At 33.6% G+C, this 20,646-nt stretch overlaps 4 protein-coding genes and 1 long non-coding RNA gene across 6 annotated transcripts in view; 2 read left to right on the top strand and 3 right to left on the bottom strand.

Annotated features, from left to right (window-relative positions):
- Positions 1–103: 103 nt before the first annotated feature.
- Positions 104–1,313, bottom strand: LOC123672492. 2 transcript variants are annotated; one of them, XM_045606591.1, is made up of 4 exons: positions 1,014–1,313; positions 675–957; positions 432–543; positions 104–374 (listed from the first exon to the last, which is right to left on the bottom strand). In XM_045606591.1, the coding sequence occupies exons 1-4, from the start codon at positions 1,102–1,104 to the stop codon at positions 153–155; spliced, it is 708 nt and encodes a 235-aa protein (XP_045462547.1). In that variant the 5' UTR covers positions 1,105–1,313; the 3' UTR covers positions 104–152. The 2 variants fall into 2 exon arrangements, with proteins under 2 accessions (XP_045462547.1, XP_045462548.1); XM_045606592.1 differs by having other exon boundaries at positions 675–974; positions 1,014–1,304.
- Positions 1,314–1,554: 241 nt separating this feature from the next.
- Positions 1,555–3,010, top strand: LOC123672491 (U6 snRNA phosphodiesterase). The gene is made up of 5 exons (XM_045606590.1): positions 1,555–1,842; positions 1,902–2,032; positions 2,085–2,262; positions 2,559–2,718; positions 2,782–3,010. Exons 1-5 carry the CDS (start codon positions 1,721–1,723, stop codon positions 2,974–2,976), a joined length of 786 nt encoding a protein of 261 aa, XP_045462546.1. The 5' UTR covers positions 1,555–1,720; the 3' UTR covers positions 2,977–3,010.
- A 1,630-nt stretch (positions 3,011–4,640) lies between these two features.
- On the top strand, positions 4,641–5,261 carry LOC123672490. Its single transcript, XR_006746314.1, has 2 exons — positions 4,641–4,932; positions 5,051–5,261. It is a non-coding gene; the product is annotated as an uncharacterized LOC123672490 (long non-coding RNA).
- A 546-nt stretch (positions 5,262–5,807) lies between these two features.
- On the bottom strand, positions 5,808–15,879 carry LOC123672479 (polycystic kidney disease 2-like 2 protein). Its single transcript, XM_045606584.1, has 14 exons — positions 15,607–15,879; positions 15,139–15,249; positions 13,643–13,791; positions 13,388–13,519; positions 12,593–12,717; positions 11,917–12,141; positions 10,446–10,674; positions 8,767–8,997; positions 8,397–8,486; positions 8,089–8,241; positions 7,653–7,861; positions 6,271–6,392; positions 6,097–6,157; positions 5,808–6,007 (listed from the first exon to the last, which is right to left on the bottom strand). Exons 1-14 carry the CDS (start codon positions 15,779–15,781, stop codon positions 5,866–5,868), a joined length of 2,154 nt encoding a protein of 717 aa, XP_045462540.1. The 5' UTR covers positions 15,782–15,879; the 3' UTR covers positions 5,808–5,865.
- Positions 15,880–16,376: 497 nt separating this feature from the next.
- LOC123672478 (longitudinals lacking protein, isoforms H/M/V-like) overlaps positions 16,377–20,646 on the bottom strand; it is a 360,352-nt gene continuing 356,082 nt past the window's right edge. Inside the window, exons 5-8 of the mRNA XM_045606583.1 lie at positions 19,760–19,870; positions 18,018–18,235; positions 17,797–17,959; positions 16,377–17,742 (exon numbers count right to left, since the gene is read on the bottom strand). Of these exons, the coding sequence (XP_045462539.1) occupies positions 17,609–17,742; positions 17,797–17,959; positions 18,018–18,235; positions 19,760–19,870 (626 nt within the window). The 3' untranslated portion in view covers positions 16,377–17,608. The remainder of the gene's footprint in view (positions 17,743–17,796; positions 17,960–18,017; positions 18,236–19,759; positions 19,871–20,646) is intronic.

Raw genomic sequence — 20,646 nt, 5'->3', positions numbered from 1 at the left:
AGGTATCTACACAGTTGTGATAATGAATTTTGAAATCATTATTTGAAAAGATCAAATGTTTTTCTCTGAAAAAATAGGGAATACTATATAAAAAATAATTAAATTCCTGAGAAATTTGCAATATTTTATTGCAGGATACAAAATATATTTTGTCAATGTTTGTTTGAATGATATTTCTCTCTCAATTTGTTATACTCCTTCTTCAGATCACTAAGTTGGCGAGATGCTTCATGAACATCGGGAGCTAAGCCTTGATAAGCTTTAAATTCCTTTTCCATGGCTTCTTTTTCTTCTAGCATACTTGCCAACATTTCAGCTTCTTTAGCAATGTAAGTTAAATCAATTTGAGGGTTCTTCAGCCAAGGATGCTTTTTCTAAAATTAAAAAATTATTAAAGTGGTATTGGAGAAATTCAAAATTGCATTATTTACTTCAAATTTTTCCAGTTCATTTGAATAAGAGGCAATTTTTTTATCCACAAGATGGATATCCTTTGGTTCACATAAAGCATCTTTGAAATGTTTCTTTGCTTCTTCTAGTTGCCTATAATCAAACACTGATTAATTAAAAATATATTGCAGATTGAATAGAATATTGTTGATAGATAAAGTGACAATATTATTGAAAAACCTTGAGCATGATATGTTTCAACATTTGTTGCATTAGCTTTTCACCTTGTAAATGTTTCAATATCCTTCTCAACTTCTGCATTAAATCCCATATAGAGTTGAATATCACTCTTCAAAGATTTGATATAAGTATTATCTTTACTTTCTTTTTCAATGTGAGACAATGCCATTGCCTCAGCACTACATTCAGATGTTTCAAAATACTGTTGGCCAATTCTAAGAGTTTTTAATGCTTCAACCCAATCTGGATCTTTCTCAATGGGGCTATCAAATGGACTATATTCATGCATTAATTTAACCACAGCAAGAGACTCTTTAAATCTAGCATCTAAAATTGAATTTGGTCTTTAGAAAATATAAAAAGCAGTTCAGTTATATTCCTACTTTCTTCCTTATATAATTTCAGTCTTTTCCTCCTACTTTCCGTCATTGGTTCTTTTTCTAGTTCCTTTAAGAGTTCGTCAATTGAATTCATTTCAATACAGTTTCTTTCACAATTAAAACTAAGGTATTTCAAATAATATAAAATGTTTATCCTCCAAGCTCTGAGTACAAATGTAATAATTAGTAAATTTACTAACAATAATTAATACATCTAGAATCTAGATCAAACATAAACAATAGAAATAACTGTAACTAGAGTAACTAGACACATAACGGGGACATTCCAATTAACGAGTTCTATAGCAATACAGTCACTTTTGAACTAAGAGGAAAAAGTAGGTGACAATGATTGCTAGGAGCAATGGTTATATTCGTTTATATTTACAGCAGATTCTTAATTATATTACCATTAATAATTACCCATACGTATATCCTGGCTTATAATCTATATTATTTCCTATCAGAATCTGTATACGATTTTTTCGTGTCCTACAACTGTTGAATTAGCTAAAAAGTTTTTCGGTTTGTTTGTTATATTCTGTCACATAGCTTATTTTAGGTTATATATTGTTTTCAAATTTTTCACAGATAACAGAGTAGAATTTATTATTAGTATTCTGTGGTAAAATTATTTTCTTGGAAATTTATTATACTGAAATGAATATATTCAATTATTGGTAATACCTTGAGCATCACTATAGGAAATAATGGGAACTAATGCTCTTCAACTCTTGGTTCAATATGGTAATGATGGAGAAAGTTCTGAGGAAGATGTTCCTGGACCTAATGTTTCAACAAAGAGGCGATTCAAAGAGGAAAATCCAAAAAGGTGTTTTTTTTACGTGATAAAAAATAATTCCACTCATTCTACAATATTTTATATTTTAGGCTTCCCCTTCCAGATTGTATAAAAAAAATTGACGGACCTACATGGGTTGATGATCCATCCAAACATCAAGGTAGAATACGTTCATTCAAACATGAAAGGGGCAACTGGGCCACATTTGTTTATATACCATGTGAGTGTATTTGAAAATCAGGAGTCCATTTCATTATTAAAGTTATTTTTAGGCGAACCACATAATGGCTTCACTTTGTTGCAAGAATCCCTCATGAGTTGCATACCAGAAGTACCTTTTCAAAAAATTGATGACCTACATTTGAGTTTAACTAAAACAGTTGTATTGAAATACCATTGGATCCATTCTTTCATTAATTCAATTAAAGATAGAGTTTCTCATTTTAGAAGGTAAACATTTTTGTGGTGAGTGTTGCTGCAGCAAATTTTATTCAAGTTCATAAGATGAACAGAATTATAATTTGAAGGTAGTATGTATCGGTTAAATTTGTTGTGGATTTTTGATAGATACACGTGAATTTGAAAAGAAAGCATAGATTGAACCTTTTGAAATTAATAAATTCCATGTATTTTTTAAATTAATCACTTAGCAATTAAATAAATGGTTCCTTTCAATGATCAACATCATAGGCAGTAACTAGTTCAATTTTTTTATTTGAGAAGTTTATATTTTGGTGTTTTTGTAGGTTTGTGCTTACATTTGGTAATCTACAAGTTTATTGCAATGAAGAAAAAACAAGAACCTTTATTGGTTTGGAAGTAACTAGTGCTCATGATACTTTAAATTCTATAATCGAAGAATTAGATAAATGTTTATCAGAATTCCAGCTTCCACTCTTCTACAAGGTTTGTATAACTATGAAAACTATTAAAAATTGAATTTTCTCTAATATCACATTCTATTTTTAGGATCCATCATTCCATATCAGTATATTATGGTGTGTGGGCGATCTAAAGAGTAAATTGGAGTCCTATCTACATCATTTTGATCTGATAATAAAGAATATTTTGATAGAGAATTCAGATGAAATTTGGCATATAGCTGTGAATTACTTATTTTGTAAAACAGGCAACAAGAAATTTCAGTTTCCTTTAGATTCATAAAATATTGTAAAAAATAAAATTACATATGTATTTAGATTTTCTCATTTCTTGGCTTGAAGCAGGATTATGGGCAGATTCTGAAACATGAAAAATCTTTTCCAATGATATGATCCAAAAGTAATTTTGAATGGAGCCGTTTTCATTATTTGACAAATATTATTCTGAATTTCATATAATAACCACAAGATACATTCTTCAAAATATATTCTGTGGATGATGAAGGTCCAAAAACGTAGAAAGATATTTGAACCCTGAAATGTTCAATTTGGTTAGAGAGCAGGGCCGCCAATTGATAACAGCCACCCTATGCTGAGACACAATTTGCCCCCTAAGAAAAGTCAACTTTGCAAAATGCAAAAAAAAACCGATCACAGATAGATTTTCAGCATGGAAGTTTTCTCATGAAGATAAACAGATACCAAATTTTCAAAAAACACATAAGATATAAAAGTTTTGTCAGAAAACATCTCATAGTGGAATAGTGTTCGAATTTTGAAACTGAACTGATGTTCTTTTATATATACGACACTTTTTTGGGCGGATGCGCTTACATCTAGCGTATTCACCATTTTATTCGAGTGTATGGTGCCATCTAGAAGGAGTAGCTTGAACCAAACTGTGATAGGGTCGCATTTGTTACAGGAATCTACTTTAGTTGGCTCCGCCAAACATAAGTTCATCAAACTGTGTATAGATAGCCCAACAGGTAAATTCTCAATTGAATTTTTGGAATTTTGAATAAAAACGTTATTGATGTGCCTTCAATTCTGTATTAGGTCCACCTATTCGAACTGATTACTTATTTGCTCTAAATAATCAATTGGGAATTTTACCACAACACTCTAAATATCTCGAAATTGGGACCTTTTAGAAGCTTACTGATTGTAAATTAGATTACGGTATGGTCGAATGGTTCATTCTATCAAATTTTCAAGCCAAAATTTTTTTTCTCGAAATTCATCTGAGGTTATAGTCTTGGTTTTTCCGAAAAAATCGACCGATCAAATTCGAACATTTTATAGTAGTTTTGAAGGGTTTTGATTTCGTAGATTCTATATTAGGCATCCATTTCGCGCAGAAAAATGTTTCTACACATTAAAAGCACAATTTTACTACAAAATTCGCAATACCTCAGTTTTGAGCCATATAAGGAAGAAACCGACTGCAAATAGATATTCATCAGGGAAATTTCGTCATATCAAATTTTGAATGTGATCCAACGCCAATTTTCTCAGGAAATATCTTCTTGCAGATATGAGTTCATGATCCAAGATTTCTAGTATTATCAAATTCTGAAGCTAACCTCATCAAAAACTCTTTTCGTGAATAATTACAATGTACACAATGTACAAAATGTGTTTTAGGCGGATGCGCTTAAATATAACGCATCCACAATATGTGTGTATAGGATTCGAATATACATGGCGACATCTAAGGGAGGTAGCTCAAACCAGAATTTGATAGGGTCGTATACATTACAAGATTCTATTTATTGTTGGCTGCGTCAAAATTGAGTTCAATTAATTGTGAATAGATGGCTTATAAGTAAATTCTGGATTAAATTGAATTTTTGGAGTTTTAAACTAAAACACATATATAATGTACACTTCTGTATTAGGTCAGAATACAAACTGATGGTTTATTTTCTCTAGACCATAAGAATTAAGGTTCATCGGTGAAATATTCTCTAATCAAACCACCTTGAATATGTTTCCACAAAATTCGAAATATCTCCAAATTCAGATCTTTTTGAACAGAAACTGAATGTAGATCTGTATTTGCTGTGGTCGAATGCACCTTCTATTACATTTTCAAACCAAAAATGTTTTTCCTTGGGCATTGTCATTTTTGTATCTTGACATAGCTCTGATGTCATTGATTCAATAGTCTTTTTCCACATTTAATTAAGAAATATTTTACACCAAAAAACCCCCTTCATCATGAATACAGGCCAAGGTGATTTCTTCATACTTCTTTTCTCAATGATCCCTTTTTTGATCTCAATTAATTTTTGCACGAATTTTCAATGAATCTCTTTGCTAATACTCATCATTATAGAAATATCATATTTCAGTCACTACCATTTTATTGGTGGGAAGACACGACGCTGAGAGAGCTCAAAGAAGGCATTATTCAAGTGTTGTTGCGTGTCCACCTACTATTCCGGAACTGCGTAAATTCATGTTGAAGAAAGATAGACTCAAAGAGAGAAAACATTTAAGAGGACGGGCCCTTATGTCGCATTTTGATTTGCAATGTAATTGAAAATAGATCTATCGATATGATGAGGAAAGATAAATTTTTTTGTGGTATGTCTCCAATTTCCGAGTTTAATTCAATGCTTTTTTGGGATATTCCAACTGAATATTGGGGATGAACGTTCAAATATTTCTATGAAACTATTTGATGATTAAAAATTTGATAAAATTACTGACAGTAGATTTTGTATGTTATATATATTATACATATTCGTATATTCCTAAATCCTTCCTAAACGTAATCGCTTTGTTTTCGAGATACAGTGTGTTTCATGTAATCCTACTTTTTTGTGCTGATTACATCAGTTTATTGAATTTCATTAATCTTCTCTGCAGATTCGGTAAATAAGTACCAAAACCAAAAAATTGATTCATTCATCACATCTTACCAACTGGATCTTAAAATATTTTGGATTTTTTTGAGGATCACTAGAGAATTGTTTGAAATTTTTTTCTTTGAAATCGGTAGCAGATAAGACAAAACTACAAGAAACCAAAAAGTGTGGTTTTGAACCAAAATTTCTTTTCACATTTTTCTAAACTACCAGCGGTCCACCGAAAAAAAATTAACACTTCAACTTCGTTGCTTTAATTTTCTCATAAAAAATAAAACATTAACAATAAAATTATTTCAGAGATTAAGTAAACTATCCCATGAGCCTTTCTTCTTATTCTGCTCAGCATGTATTCTTTCTATCGTTTGGATCAGGTCATCAATTTTTGAAGCCAGTTGGAACATAGTAGCTTCCATGTCTTTGAGCTGCTGCTTTTGTCTGAAAAAATGAAATACGAAAAAATTATAGTTTAATATCTGGTAGATAAAAAAAAATAAAATTTTGGAATGGTTCAGTGTCACACTTACTGCAGCAGATCATCTGTGGTTTTTGCAGCTTCGGGTGTTTGGTGTTTTTCCGATGTAGCTTCTGGAATGAAAAAAGTTATTTAAATAATATTCAGAACTCAGAATTTTCAACTTCAGAAGAAATGAAAAACTATTTTTCATGATGGAATTTCTAAGGGACAAAGACATATTTACCTGGTGTTATACTTTCCAATTCTGTAATGAGCTTACTGATGTCATATTCGGTTACCATAGCCACTGGATTTATATTGTATCGGGCAAAGAACATTTCTATCTCCAAGTAACTGAAGCCGCATCTGAAAAAAAAGATGATTCAGCTTTTGTCAATGTGGACAATATTTTAAAGATTGCGGTTGTGAAAACATTATACGAAAAAGACGATCAAGATAAATTAAAGAATTATTGCCTGATAAGTTTACTACATTCTCGAAAATTTTGACACTTTGTAAAAAATTCAATATTTTTTCGAAACATTTGCAAGGTTTTATGGGTACCACCATAGAGTAATAAACATAGATAGAGGGAGTATACGCAATTTTTACATGTCCCCAACATGGTTAGATTACGTTGTCGGATTGTGATATATTTTCAAATCCAAAATTTTACTATATCATTATGAATGTATATAATATTGAATGAAATATATTTATTTGAGTGATTCCCGATTAAATATTCAAATTTGAATATTTGGAATCCAATATTTTTTCTAATTGTCGAATTTATAATAAACAGAATATTCATTATTTTCTGTATCTACCTACTGAAATCTAAGGTTTGCCAACTTTTGCTCTCCTAGTGTCATCGGTTGTTTCACGTCGTTTGGCGCGCTTGAAGTTTGTTTTCTGAATTTCTGATATATTTAAGTATTCTTTTTTTTTTTTTTCTATTTTATTTGTGCTCAGCAGTCATGCTATGTACACATAATCACGTAGTATATAGTAATGCATTGTCCACCACCAGACATGTACAACATCCATGACCTAGCCGGGATTCGAACCCGGTACCTTCGGCATCACAGCCGTCTCCGAAACCACTGTGCTACCGAAATTTAAGTATTCTTCTGAATATATTTTGAGTTGATATGAAACGCTGATTCACTTTGGAACATAAGAAGTGCGTTCTTTGTGAGGAAAATCGCGAATTGAGTGAAATATCGTATCACTGATATGTTTTCATTTCCGCGCGCATCACGTCAAATTTGATAGTTCATGTTGAAGACAAAATTTGTTTACTGAAAATGGGATATCCACCCTCTATCTATGTTTATTACTCTGATACTTCAACTGACTCAAAATCAAGCAGAATATACTTGTCTTAAATTATCCAACGAATTACCTGAAGAAATAAGATCTATTCTGAAGTTCAGTATATTTGAAACAAAAATTGGGGTTCTACTCACTCGAGAAATATTTCACTTTTTTATTATGTGAGTGTGTAATTATGTAGAATCAATAGAAATTTTTGATATTATCGAACATTTGGTATCGGTTGGATATAAAAAAGCAGAAATTCAAGCTTCAATAACAAAGAATAAAGGGTTATGAAGTCTAACTTACTTTTCGAGAGCTGTTCGTATTTCTTCTGCAGTCAAGCTGTACTCTGTTTTCTTGACATCTTTCAACTTGAACTTGCAGCATTTACTAGCGCTTATCAATTTGTATAAGTGCATTTTCAAATAGTCGGTCATTTGCAGTTCGGTAGGTGCTATAGCTAATTCCGTTTTGACATCGGCATAGGTATCGTTGATGATGGCCAAAAACATGTTCTGGAAGCAGAAAAACCCTGAGCGGATAAAATTCCTTCATTTGAATAAACCAATTGTACCAACTGTAATTTTTTTAAATATTTCCAAAATTTCTTTAGTCTTTGTAAATTTGTTCGAATTATTATCGACATGTTGGTAATTTTGGGGTAATTAAGAACTAACAAAAAAAAAAAATCTTCCGTCTTGGCAATACCGTGAGTAATACAAAAATATTTTCATCAACTCACCAAGAGTACGAAGAAAACTAGAAAAATGTAGCTCAGGAAATATATCGGTGCTAGTATTCTGTGTGCTTCTTCTATCAAACCATATTCGAAATCACCAAGAATTGTTCTCAGCAGGGTGAACATTGAATGACCAAAAGTTCGAAAATCTTCCACCTGTGAAACATACAAAATTTGATTATGAAATGGTGATGAACCGTTTTGAATTGGTCGAATTTTATGTTTGTCTTTCATTCAAATAGTCCTTTTGAAATCCAAGTAATCAGAGGTTTAGAAAAATGTTCATTAGAACAATTTTGAGAGTTTCTCACCTGTGATCCAAAAAGAAGGAATCCGAGTTCAGAATAAGCGAAGAAAATGATGAAAAACATGATGGAGAAGCCCATGATGTCCCATGTGCACTGTTGAAAAAAATCACAATACATAATTAAAAAATATAACTGCAATTATATTTGTATTATTTGAAAGTATGAAAATGTACACGAAACTGGTTAAATTCGATTTGAATGTTCATCAGCGCCATCTAGGAAGTAATAGCCATATTTTCCAGAATTCTATTCTTACAATGAAAAGCAACCTTTTTGGAAATTTAATAAACTTCCGAGAAGGTTTTTTTCATAATGGTAATTTACGTTTCATTTGAATCGATATTCAGTTCAGTACGACTAAAAAATCTCTTACCTTTTTGAGTGTATCATTGAGTTGTCCCATAGTCTTATTGAAATTTAAGTATTTGAAGAAACGTATGAAAACGAAAAACAGAGTGATGGCTGCGACGTCGTCATGTAAGCCCTGTATATAAGATATGTACTCCAAGTTTCCATATTTTGAGGGATTCTCCTTTATTTTCGATAGGTAGTAGTCTATATTATTCCGTTTGTAGTTCATGAGGAATAGACACCAGATGGCAAGCTGAAAATAGATCCAGGATATGAATATTGCAAGTGGTACTTTTGAGCGCTTGTTCTCCTTTTTTGTTATGTTCAAAACTGCAGATTCGATCAAGATGATTAATTTGGATGTACAGGGTTTTCCAATAAGATATTTCTTTTTGATATCGAAAAAAAGAATATATTTTAAGATAAATCGATAGATGTTTATTTCATTTTAACATTCATTATACTTAAAGGATAGAGAGGCTTTTCAACAATCATTCTTGGATTTTCCAAGTCACAAAAGCGACAATTCTGTTTATTAAGAGGGGAACATACCGTTTCAGCGATCAATTCAAAAATTAGTACGCTTTTTTTTACGCTAAAGACAATTGGGTTGTAACGGGTATTTTTTTTCGAGGTATATAACTTTAAGTTGGCATTACTGTTCAAGATGACGACCGATTTAACAGCTGTCAAGTGATTTATTCTTCGTTTGGTTTGGCAATTCATCATGAATAGACTCACGCCTAAAAAACGCTTGCAAATAGTTCAATTTTATTTCGAAAATAATGGTTCTGTGCGGAATACATATCGCGCACTACGTCCATTTTATTTTGTTTAGCGATGAAGTGCACTTCTGATTGAATGGCTACGTCAACAAACAAAACTGCCGCATTTGGAGTGAAACTAATCCTCAAGTGTATGTCGAAACACCGTAACATCCAGAAAAACTGACCATTTGGTGCGCTTTATGGGCTGGTGGAATCATTGGTCCGTAATTCTTCAAAAACGATGATGGCCAGAACGTTACAGTCAATGGTGCTGGCTATAGAGCCATGATTACTAACTTTTTCATTCCTGAATTGAACAACCATGATGTCCAGGAGCTGTGGTTCCAACAAGACGGCGCAACATGTCAACAACAATCGGTTTATTGAAAGGCACGTTTGGTGACCGCCTAATTTCACGTTTTGGACCAGTGAGTTGGCCTCCAAGATCTTGTGATTTAACACCGCTAGACTACTTTCTGTGGGGCTATGTAAAGTCATTGGTCTATGCGGATAAGCCACAAAACCTTGACCATTTGGAAGACAACATTCGCCGTGTTATTGCCGATATACGGCCACAAATGTTGGAAAAAGTCATCGAAAATTGGACGTCCAGATTGGACTACATCCGAGCCAGCCGTGGCGGTCATATGCCAGAAATCATATTTGAAATGTAAGGCCACAAGATTATCTTGCGGATAAATAAAATTCATGTCAATCGAATAATCCATCGTTGTTTTATTGCAATTTAAGGTTCTATAGCTCTAAAACAACACCCTTTATTAGGTTTTCACTATTATTCTTTCCAAAAAGTTCGACATTTGGGAAAGTCATTTTTTATAAATTTTTTTGGGCATATCGGTCTATTCAAAATGACACCTCTCATTGGAAAACTCTATATTTTGAAGACATTTCAGAAAATAAATTGGAAACTCACAGCTGTAATCGTGCAATCTATATAGGACCAAAAGCGCACGAAATACCTCCATTTGAAATAAATCAATTCTCTAAGCGATTGCAACATATAGATGAAGATGAAAATGTAGAAGATCGACTCGCAAATGAAGACGAAGTAGTTCCAAGAGTCGTACGTTACTATCAGTTTCACACAGTCAAATTTGTGACTAGGCAAGACACCCCCAGTTGGCGGTAGCTCGAATATTATTCTGAAAAAAAAAATCGCCAATAATAGAAAAAATGAAAACATTCGGTATGTGAGAACTTTTATTTTGCATCATTCATCCCATCTTGCTTATAAAGACTCTGTCAAGGTGCAAGCATTGAAAATAGCGATTAGCGAAACCTGTCTATCGCTACCTCAGAGTACTAAACATAGATAGAGGGAGCATATGTCATTTTCAGTGAGCAAATTTTATCCCGAACATGAACGCAAATCAAATTTGACATGAAGCGCGCGGAAATGGAAACATATCAGTGATACGATATTTCACTCAATTCGCGAGTTTCTTCACAAAGAACGCACTTCTTATGTCCCAAAGTGAATCAACGTTTCATATTGACTCAAAATATCAGAAATTCAGAATACAAACTTCAAGCGCGCCAAACGACTTGAAACAACCGATGACACTAGGAGAGCAAAAGTTGCCAAACCTTGGATTTCAGCAGGTAAATACAGAATAGTTATTTATAATACAAGTGCAGAAGACATTCATATTCTTCCACGAGTTCAAAATTCAAAAACGAGTTTTTGAATGAACGAGTGGTAGAATGAGCCTTCTGTACGAGTATTATACATTATTTTCTCTAATTCATTGCATTTTTATTGAAATCAATGAAATATTTCCATAAATGTCATTTAGTGATTTTTGCATTGAAAAATGTTGGTTGGCAGAACTGATTTCTTTAAGGCAAATTGATGAATTGACAGATAAAGCTGTGGCGGAAAGTTCGGAGTACCAACATATAATAATAAAATATAACCATGAAAACTGTGCGTTTCTGATATATTCTCGCACGATTTTGTTCTACAAGATGTGGAAGAATGAACGGAATAACCACAGAATTAGAGAAAATAATAACTATTCTGTTCATTATAAATTCGACAATTAGGAAAAATATCGGATTCCAAATATTCAAATTTGCATATTTAATCGGGAATCACTCAATTAAATATATTTCATTCGATATAATATACATCCATAACGATATAGTAAAATTCTGGATTTGAAAATATATCCCAATCCGACAACGTAATCTAACCATGTTGGGGACATGTGAAAATTGCGCATACTCCCTCTATCTATGTTTATTACTCTATGATCGCTTCTCACCTCTGATGGCAGCAAGTTTTCTATGGTTAACCCTTAATCTAGATTTCTTTCAGTTCGATATTCTCATTCGTCTACCCTCTTAATGTTTATTATTTTTGAATTATTATTATGACTTACTTGCATACTCCGAATATGTTCAGGTTCGTATTATAAACCGAGAAATCAACAAACACAGCCCTGGTATGTCTGGTAATCCAGAGGTTGTCCTCCAGGTATTTTATTTGGGCCAGAGCGCTTGTCCCGTTCGTATTGAGATCTAGGTAGAATCCTCCACCCCCATAGGTGGCCACTGCTCCTGATACTTCAATGTTTTCGGTGACGGTATCGTCTGAATACACCCACCTTGAAAAAAAAATGATCAAAATAATTACAGCGTACGATTTCTTTTCATGAGTTCAAAACGATTCTTTAAGGCTTCTTAGAAAACCCCTTAAACCTCTAGAGTCTAGAAGATCAGAACATGCTCAGAAAATTCGATTGGGTAAGGTGTAGACTTGGTTACTGTGTCCTGATCCTCACCCTACGTAAAGGGTGGGCTACATTGGCAATTTTTGAGTATACAACGTCTCAGTTTTGACCTAGATACACGAAAACTGAAAATCTTTTGAAAAACAGTACATTGATATTTTTCGTCGTTGAATCTTGAAATAATTGCTTCGATTATGTGAAAATATACACCGTCAAGACTTTTGAACAATGTGTGTATATTAATATCGCTATTTTTTTAATGAGGAAGTGTGTTTTTGTGAATCATATTACTTCAATGCAAATTTCTGGCAATGGGTCAACTTACGCAGTTTCCTCGCCTAATCCAAATGTTTTTTTATCTTCGGACTCCTCATTATATGAGGAGAAGCATAGTCTGAACAGTCTTCGGAAGTAAGGATGTATCTCACAGGAATCTTCAGAAACACGCACCTAAGAAACATAAAATACATAAAATGTTTTTTGATTGAAGAAAAGAAAAAGAAGAAGAAGTACAATTTGCAACTGTGTAATAATATCATACGATATTAATTATCTCTCTGGTTAATGCATCAGCAAAAATGCCATCAACATAACCATTGTCAAACAGAAGATTTCCACGTAGGAATCATAATCGAAAGTAACCCAGGGAGAATGCATGTCATCGAGGGAGAGTAGCGATATACCGGTTTCACCCTTGTTAGGGATCATCAGTACATCAGTAATAGCGTGGAAATCTTCTGTTTGACAATGGTTATGTTGATGGCATTTTTTCTGATACATTAACCAGATAGACAATTAATATCGTATGATATTAATACACAATTGGAAATTGTACTTCTTCCACTTTTTCTTTTCTTCATTCATTACCAAGTATCAGTCATTTCATTTATTGTTTTTTGATTGATCAGATAAGTATCATTAATAATTGCTCAAAACTAAACAGAGTTGGACGAGTTCAGAATCTGAATAGGTGACCACTCTGTCCACATACGTAGCGAAGATAAAAAATTTTCAGGTTGAATTTTTGTAAGGGTCAACAGTCTTTTCTGCAAGCAATTAACTCATCAAATATATTATTTTCGATGTCCAAAATTTGTATATACTCAGAGACTAAACTTACCTGTCTTATACGAGGAACCCCTAAAACCACATTTTCGTATAATACGCTCAATGCTCTCGCTTCTTCAACGTGAGAAAATTTACTGAAGTATTTGTCGAAATATATAGTATCGATGAACATTAAGGAGATGAACTGAAAATGAAATGTCTCTTGAATTTGAATTTTGAGCATGCAGAGGATCTTGAAGATCTCAAAACACTATGCATTACGTGAAAATGTGAAACAAGTGAAATAAAGATGTGCATTTGATCTTACATTCCACATGTCAGAAACTGTTGAAATGTCAGCGAAGGTTATTGGTTCGATTCCTTCCTTGTCGTTACCCCCAAACTGTTTCTTGAAGAAACCCTGTTTTATTGCTTCTGTCATATAGTACATCTCGGAATTTTTCAAATTGGCAACATCTATAAAAATTCAACACGACTTGGAATGCATTCTGTGCAGAATTCTGAGAATTATTTTCAGTGGCACTGAATCGCTAAATAACTCGATAACTCTGCTTTAAAAATATCAATATAACGGGTGTTTTTTTTCGAGGTATATAACTTTAAGTTGGCATTACTGTTCAAGATGGCAACCGATTTAGCAGCTATCAAGTGATTTGTTCTCAGTTTGGTTTGACAATTCATCATGAATAGACTCACGCCTGAACAACGCTTGCAAATAGTGCAATTTTATTTCGAAAATTATGGTTCTGTGCGAAATACGTATCGCGCACTACGTCCATTTTATTTTGTTTAGCGATGAAGCGCACTTCTGGTTGAATGGCTACGTCAACAAACAAAACTGTCGCATTTAGAGTGAAGCTAATCCTCAAGTGTATGTCGAAACACCGTTACATCCAGAAAAACTGACTGTTTGGTGCGCTTTATGGGCTGGTGGAATCATTGGTCCGTACTTCTTCAAAAACGATGATGTCCAGAACGTTACAGTCAATGGTGATCGGTATAGAGCCATGATTACTAACTTTTTCATTCCTGAATTGAACAACCATGATGTCCAGGAGCTGTGGTTCCAACAAAACGGCGCAACATGTCACACAGCTCGTGCCACAATCGTTTTGGACCTGTGAATTGGCCTCCAAGATCTTGTGATAACACAAGAGTAGCTAGACTACTTTCTGTCGGGCTATGTAAAGTCATTGGTCTATGCGGATAAGCCACAAACCCTTGACCATTTGAAAGACAACATTCGACGTGTTATTGCCGATATACGGCCACAAATGTTGGAAAAAGTAATCGAAAATTGGACGTCCAGATTGGACTACATCCGAGCCAGCCGTGAGGGTCATATGCCAGAAATCATATTTAAAATGTAATGCCACAAGATTATCTTGCGGATAAATAAAATTCATGTCAATCGAATAATACATCGTTGTTTTATTGCAATTTAAAGTTTATAGCTCTCAAAAAAACACCCTTTACAAGGTGCTCTACAAGCCGTATGATAAACTACAACAGATGAATTTGAGAAAATTTTTTGTGCGAAAAAAATGTCAAAGTTTGCCATAGAGTTTGCAGAACAGCGTATTAACATTACTAGCAAATAAATTCTTTTTATCTTACATTCTGAAATGTGAGAAACATTCAATTACAACGACTTATGTTTCGTCTAAAACTAGAGTAGGCATCATCAGAGGAATTTAAGAGCAGAAGACTGCTCTGAAGATACCTATCGTAGTAGTGGGTGAAACGATAAGAAGAACAAGAACATGGCGTGATACAAAGCTACTTTCCCTTGTACCTACTTACGTATCCAACATGCTATTGCGAAAAAGATGTAGAATACCGTTTCAACTAGAGAACTGAAAAGAACTTGCTCTCTACTGAAATCTTCAGCCATTGCTCTTGTTATACATCGAACTGAAAAAGGACAAAATATTATCAGTTTGTTTTTGCGCACTTGGGAGGAATGAAATATCAATAAAGAGATCGGTTTTATCAGAACTGAACAAAATTGAATGTAGAAAGTCCTTCAATATTAGGAATATAATTTTGACAGCAGCGCAATAATAAATTTAGTTGGGCAAATAAATTATGGAGCAATATTGTTGAGTTTCTACAAAGGTTGGAGTGTTATGAATGTAGCATGTTGCCTTCCAATACCAGTGTTTGCTTTGAAACTTATACAACGTATTGTAATCATTGAAAATATTTTTTTCGTACTATGTAACTTCACTTCTCTTAAATTATTTTACTAGTTGAACAATGCAATACTACCTTTTTTTGGTTTATCCGGTTTCACGGTGTGTTGAGATCCTTCAAAACTAGTTTCATCTGAATAAGCATCACGAAGTCTAGCTTTCAACCTGGCAACATCTTGTGAATTCTTGTTTCCTCCAACATTTCGTAAATCATTGGATAGACCATCCTGTGATCTAGACCTTTTCATCATTTATTATATCAGGAACACACTTGGGATATTTTAATATTTGAGTTTCGACGACTTTATGACATGGGCGATAGTACTTGTCAATTGAATATTCGCTATTGATGAAAGTAAGCATAGAAATAAATGCACCTATCATTTCGTCACAATGCCTGGAATTTTTGAATTTTGAGCCGTGAATGGTCTCAAATGATAACGTTCGACTCACTTATTATTACAGATCCGATCTGGTTGAGATTTTGCCTGTATATAAAAACTGTCAATTTTCAAGTTGTAATTTCGAATCGAATGAGCTTTCGGACATATTTTAATTTGCATTTTTTTCAAGTTTTTCAAAATATGAACGTCTTCAGACTGGAAATACATAATATACCTATGTATGACTTTTTAGAGAACAAGGTGAAGTTTTTACTAAACCATAACCTTCAAATATGAGCTGGGAAAGTATTGCTATTTAGTATTTTCAATTGAATCTTGAACCATCAATATCTCCAAACATTACCAAAATATTGATAGTATTTTGCCAGGGTATTTGAGATTGTTCATAAAACGTTATACATAATCCTTCTATTATGGAGATTTGAGAAAACAAATAAAACTCTTCATATTAGATTATATTTATTAAAATGTTTCACAAAATTTTGTATTCTATATACTACTATATTCCAGAATTTTCATATAATTTCTTGGATACATTTTTCATCTTATAATATAATATCTACTATATTCCAGTATTTTCATATACTTTCTTGGATTACTTTATTTATTTATTCATTTAATAATTACACCATTCCACAGCCTAGGCCAATTACAGAATGGGAAAACAATTATACAAGAAATGAAACTTAAAAGTTATATACTGAAAATATAAAACATAATAAAACTCAAAACAAATCAAATGGAGCCAGGCTTGAGCGAAAAAAAAACTCATTGAGAAAAAAAGCTCATGCCTAACTACCCACAGTGAAGCATTGATTCCAGAACAGCCCTCCTTATATCAGATTGATTACAATGAAAAATATCAACAATTTGCTGGATGCTCATGTAGTCATGACATATACGATACAGAGGCGAAAAAAGAAGGACGTTAGAGCGTGGAAAAGGTAGATAAAATGTAGTTGGGCTGCGTACAGGCAGTCTAGGAACATGAAGATCAACTAGTGATAGCAAATAGGGACAGTCGGTCGATAAACATATTATGTCATATTCACTTTGAACAATGGAATCAAAAATATCATGTGTCTTGGACCTAAGGCCTCTAACATTCTGATAAAAACACTCAATGTCAAGTGAATGAGCCGCTGCAAAATTCGCAGTATCATTCCGCATTAATTGTTATTTAGTAACAAAAATAGAGGACTTAAGGTTGTTCAATTTCTTCTTATAGATTGGACATTTTGCAGCGTCCCACACAGCATGAGAAGTATCCGTTAAATTAGCATTGTTACAATTTATACATTTAAGGGTGGAACTTGTACACTTGTTCAAAGGATGTCACCGGTACACTTTGGACAAGTTATCTTGAGGGAGCAATTGGGTTGAACATGATTAAAACTACTACACCTGAAGCAGACCCTAACGTCCGTTGCATCGAAGACCGAGCAAGCATCGAAGTTCACAAACAGCTTTCCAAGATCCATCACCATACCATAAGCTCCATACTTATTCATATTATAATAAAATAAACACTGCATAGTGTTGTTGGAAATTAACATTAGGTGAGCGAATGAATAATAGAAAAAACTGTCAAAATATACACTCACCACATATCCTAAAGATTATATAAGACTTCTTTACATTTTTCTCTTACCAAAAATTTTTTCGATCAATTTTTTAGCAAGGTTGATTTGAATTTCTTTTATTTAAAAGGTGATTCCGATATCTTTGAGGTGCATCTTTCAGCCAGACCCTTATGGCCTCTACCACATCAAAATCGTTTGCCTGAGGCCAATTTCTTGTTACTGCATCTACAAAATTAAATCAATGATACATCAATAAGATTTTTCTCTTTTAAAACATACCTAATATACACTTGTTCAAAGTCAAATTACAAAATGCCTTTTTACTTCCTGGTTTTCCAAGTAAACTGAAGTTACAAGTGAACTTTCTTGTTAACAACCGATGAAGACATTTATTTGTGTGGGAAATAACATCTTCACCTCCTAGGGATGACAAATAGAACATCTGAAAAAAAGGTTCAAATAATTAGCAATGATCTCTAATAGCTTCACAATATCCATACAATATTGTCCCTATTCTTTTCCAACTTTAAGAATTCCTCCATTGTTAGCAAATCTATATCTGAAGATATGGGAAGCTGTACTGGGATATCAAACAAACTAAAAGTTTTTCTATTGCCAGAATCTTTTCTTTGGTTATTCAGGATATTCAAAATTTGATTATTTTGTTCCTTGATGTATTCCATCGTTCTCAATATATCATGTTGGTAATGTTGGGACCCTAAAAAATAAAATCATTAGAAATAATACACAATGATTTTACGAAATCATATACACTGCGCAAAAAAATTTACGCACATTCTGTAAATCTCAATTTTAATGAAAGTCAACTCTACATTGACTTAATAACTTATTTTTTATGTTCTCTCGGGAAGGTTTTGAACGAAACAAGACACATTAAATGGAAGAAAAATTCAGGATTTAACCGAATCTTATGTGGAAGAAGAGAAATAAAACAATTTTCAAAATACTGGAATGCTGATAAGTGATTTAATACTTGGTATTTCCACCCTTTGCGTTAATTACAGCTCGGCAACTACGGTTCATACTCAAAATGAGGGATCTTAAAATGTTCTGATCTAATCCTTCCCAGATTTCTCTGAGTTGGATTCCTAAGTCATTAAGAGTAGCTGGATGATTTTCTGAACTTCTCAGCCTTCTATTGAGGTTGTCCCAAACCTGCTCAATCGGATTGAGATCCGGATTTCTTGCTGGCCATTCCATTCGAGAGACTTCAACCTCTTCAAGGTACTCCTGAACGATGCGCGCACGATGGGGTCTGGCATTATCGTCCATAAAAATGCATTCATAGCTCCATTATCAACGACCACTAAGTCTGTGCGAGCAGTCAAAGATATTCCACCCCATACCATAATCGATCCTCCCCCGAAACCAGTATTATTCAGGAAATTGCACTGAGCATATCTTTCATGTGGACGTCTGTATATAAGGGAACGTCGATCACAATGGTAGAGGCAGAATCTAGACTCATCTGTAAAGAGAACTCTTTCCCAATATGCCTCTTCCCAATGGATATGCTCTCTCGCAAAATCCAAACGCGCCCTTCAATGGGCTGGGGTAAGAGCTAGGCCTCTTGCCGCGACACGAGGCCTTAAATCATATTCTCTGAGGGGATTTCTTATTGTCTGAGTGCTAATTTGCACCCCATGAGTTTGCTCAAGCTGATTTTGAAGCAGGCGAGCGGTTGCAAACCGTTGTCTCAACGAAGAAACTCTCAAGTAACGTTCTTGAATGGCAGTTGTTACCCGTGGTCTACCCTGTCCTGGTCTTCGGACATTCATACCTGTCTCCCTGAATCGCTGCAACATTCTGGACACACTTGTATGGGAGAATCTAAAACCTTTCTGCAATTCTTGTGTATGTCAACCCTTCTTCTCGCAAAACTACCGCTTGGGCACATTCTTCTTGGGTCAAATTGCGTGTTTCGCGTTGCATAGCGATCGAGTGTAGTTAAATCAAACGAAAGAAAAACTATTGATCACTAGAATTGATAGAGAACAACTGATTTCACAATCGAGCCAATACATTCAAAATCTGATAATCTCATCTTTTTTATTCCTGCTGGGAAAAAATATTTGTATTGAAGAAAAACGTTGAAAGTGGATAACATATGCATGCATAATTCTGATAAAAATAATTATCATTGAGAACACCTTCAGTTGTAGAATAAATTTGAGATTTCCATAATATGCGTTAATTTTTTTGCGCAGTGTATATTATATACCTGATATATCAAAATCATTTATTGTTTGTGCACAATTTCTCTCCAAGGAATGACCAGGTGCATTCTGCAAAGAGTTGGAGAGTGGACTTGTTTTTCTTACCAACAATTGATCTGAAAATAAATCAGGTCAGAAACAACTCTGGCAAAATAAATGCGAAATACGTTAAACTAACATATCTACCAAAAAGAAGCCTTGTGCCTTTCGGCGCAAAATAATCTAACTTAGAGTTCATCTCCAGTTGATATTCTACAAGATTTTTTTTTCATTTTTGAAGAAGAGGATCAAAAATACAATTATAAAATAATAAATACTTTATTTAATTTGTTATGGTTATGTGAACATGGATGAGAATGATGTTTGTATTATGAGAGTAAATGTCCCACAAACAGAAATCTTTTTTTAACATGGTCTTTTGTTCAAAATCGAACCAACGAAAACCAGCCAAAGTATAATACGAACAATATTACTTTACAAACATTACCTGAATTGTACCAACAACAATAAAAGTTACATTTGAAATTTACAAATTGGAAAAAATAAAATCTCAAATTTCAAAGTGCTTGCTTCGTTGGTGCCTTTGTAACGCATCTTTTCTGACATACTTGCAATCACAGTATTGACACTGGAAGGTCCTTTTTTCTATGCATTCATGCTTCACGTGTCGACAAAGGTCTCCTCTACGTCTGTATCTTTTATTACAATTCTTACAAGTGAATAAGAGCCCAACTGAAATATGAAATATCAAAATGGTGCAAGTATCTTAACTTCTATGCATGAAATTTTGACTTTTATATTCTGATTGTTATTACATGCTGATCAGTCAAGTAGTTGTCTAACTGCTCGACTTGAAATCAAGTCAAGCCAAGTCAAGTCAAGTCAAGTCAAG

The sequence above is a fragment of the Harmonia axyridis genome, chromosome 2 (genome assembly GCF_914767665.1).
Source record: "Harmonia axyridis chromosome 2, icHarAxyr1.1, whole genome shotgun sequence".
Lineage (NCBI taxonomy): Eukaryota > Metazoa > Arthropoda > Insecta > Coleoptera > Coccinellidae > Harmonia > Harmonia axyridis.
Note: the sequence above shows the minus strand (reverse complement) of the source record. Positions and strands in the feature narration are given on the sequence as shown.

Bases quoted from the DNA above. Each gene is read 5' to 3' on its own strand.
- LOC123672492 (XM_045606591.1), bottom strand. From the start codon at position 1,104: ATGAATTCAATTGACGAACTCTTAAAGGAACTAGAAAAAGAACCAATG. The intron at 958-1,013 runs GTAGGAATATAA...ATTCAATTTTAG, and splicing joins GAAATTATATAAGGAAGAAA to ATGCTAGATTTAAAGAGTCT. The intron at 375-431 runs GTAAATAATGCA...TTTTAATTTTAG, and splicing joins ATGAACTGGAAAAATTTGAA to AAAAAGCATCCTTGGCTGAA.
- LOC123672491 (XM_045606590.1), top strand. From the start codon at position 1,721: ATGGGAACTAATGCTCTTCAACTCTTGGTTCAATATGGTAATGATGGA. The intron at 1,843-1,901 runs GTGTTTTTTTTA...TTTATATTTTAG, and splicing joins AAAGAGGAAAATCCAAAAAG to GCTTCCCCTTCCAGATTGTA. The intron at 2,033-2,084 runs GTGAGTGTATTT...AGTTATTTTTAG, and splicing joins CACATTTGTTTATATACCAT to GCGAACCACATAATGGCTTC.
- LOC123672479 (XM_045606584.1), bottom strand. From the start codon at position 15,781: ATGATGAAAAGGTCTAGATCACAGGATGGTCTATCCAATGATTTACGA. The intron at 8,998-10,445 runs GTGAGTTTCCAA...ATCTATTTTCAG, and splicing joins TAGATTGCACGATTACAGCT to CTTGCCATCTGGTGTCTATT. The intron at 6,008-6,096 runs GTAAGTGTGACA...TCATTTTTTCAG, and splicing joins ACCACAGATGATCTGCTGCA to ACAAAAGCAGCAGCTCAAAG.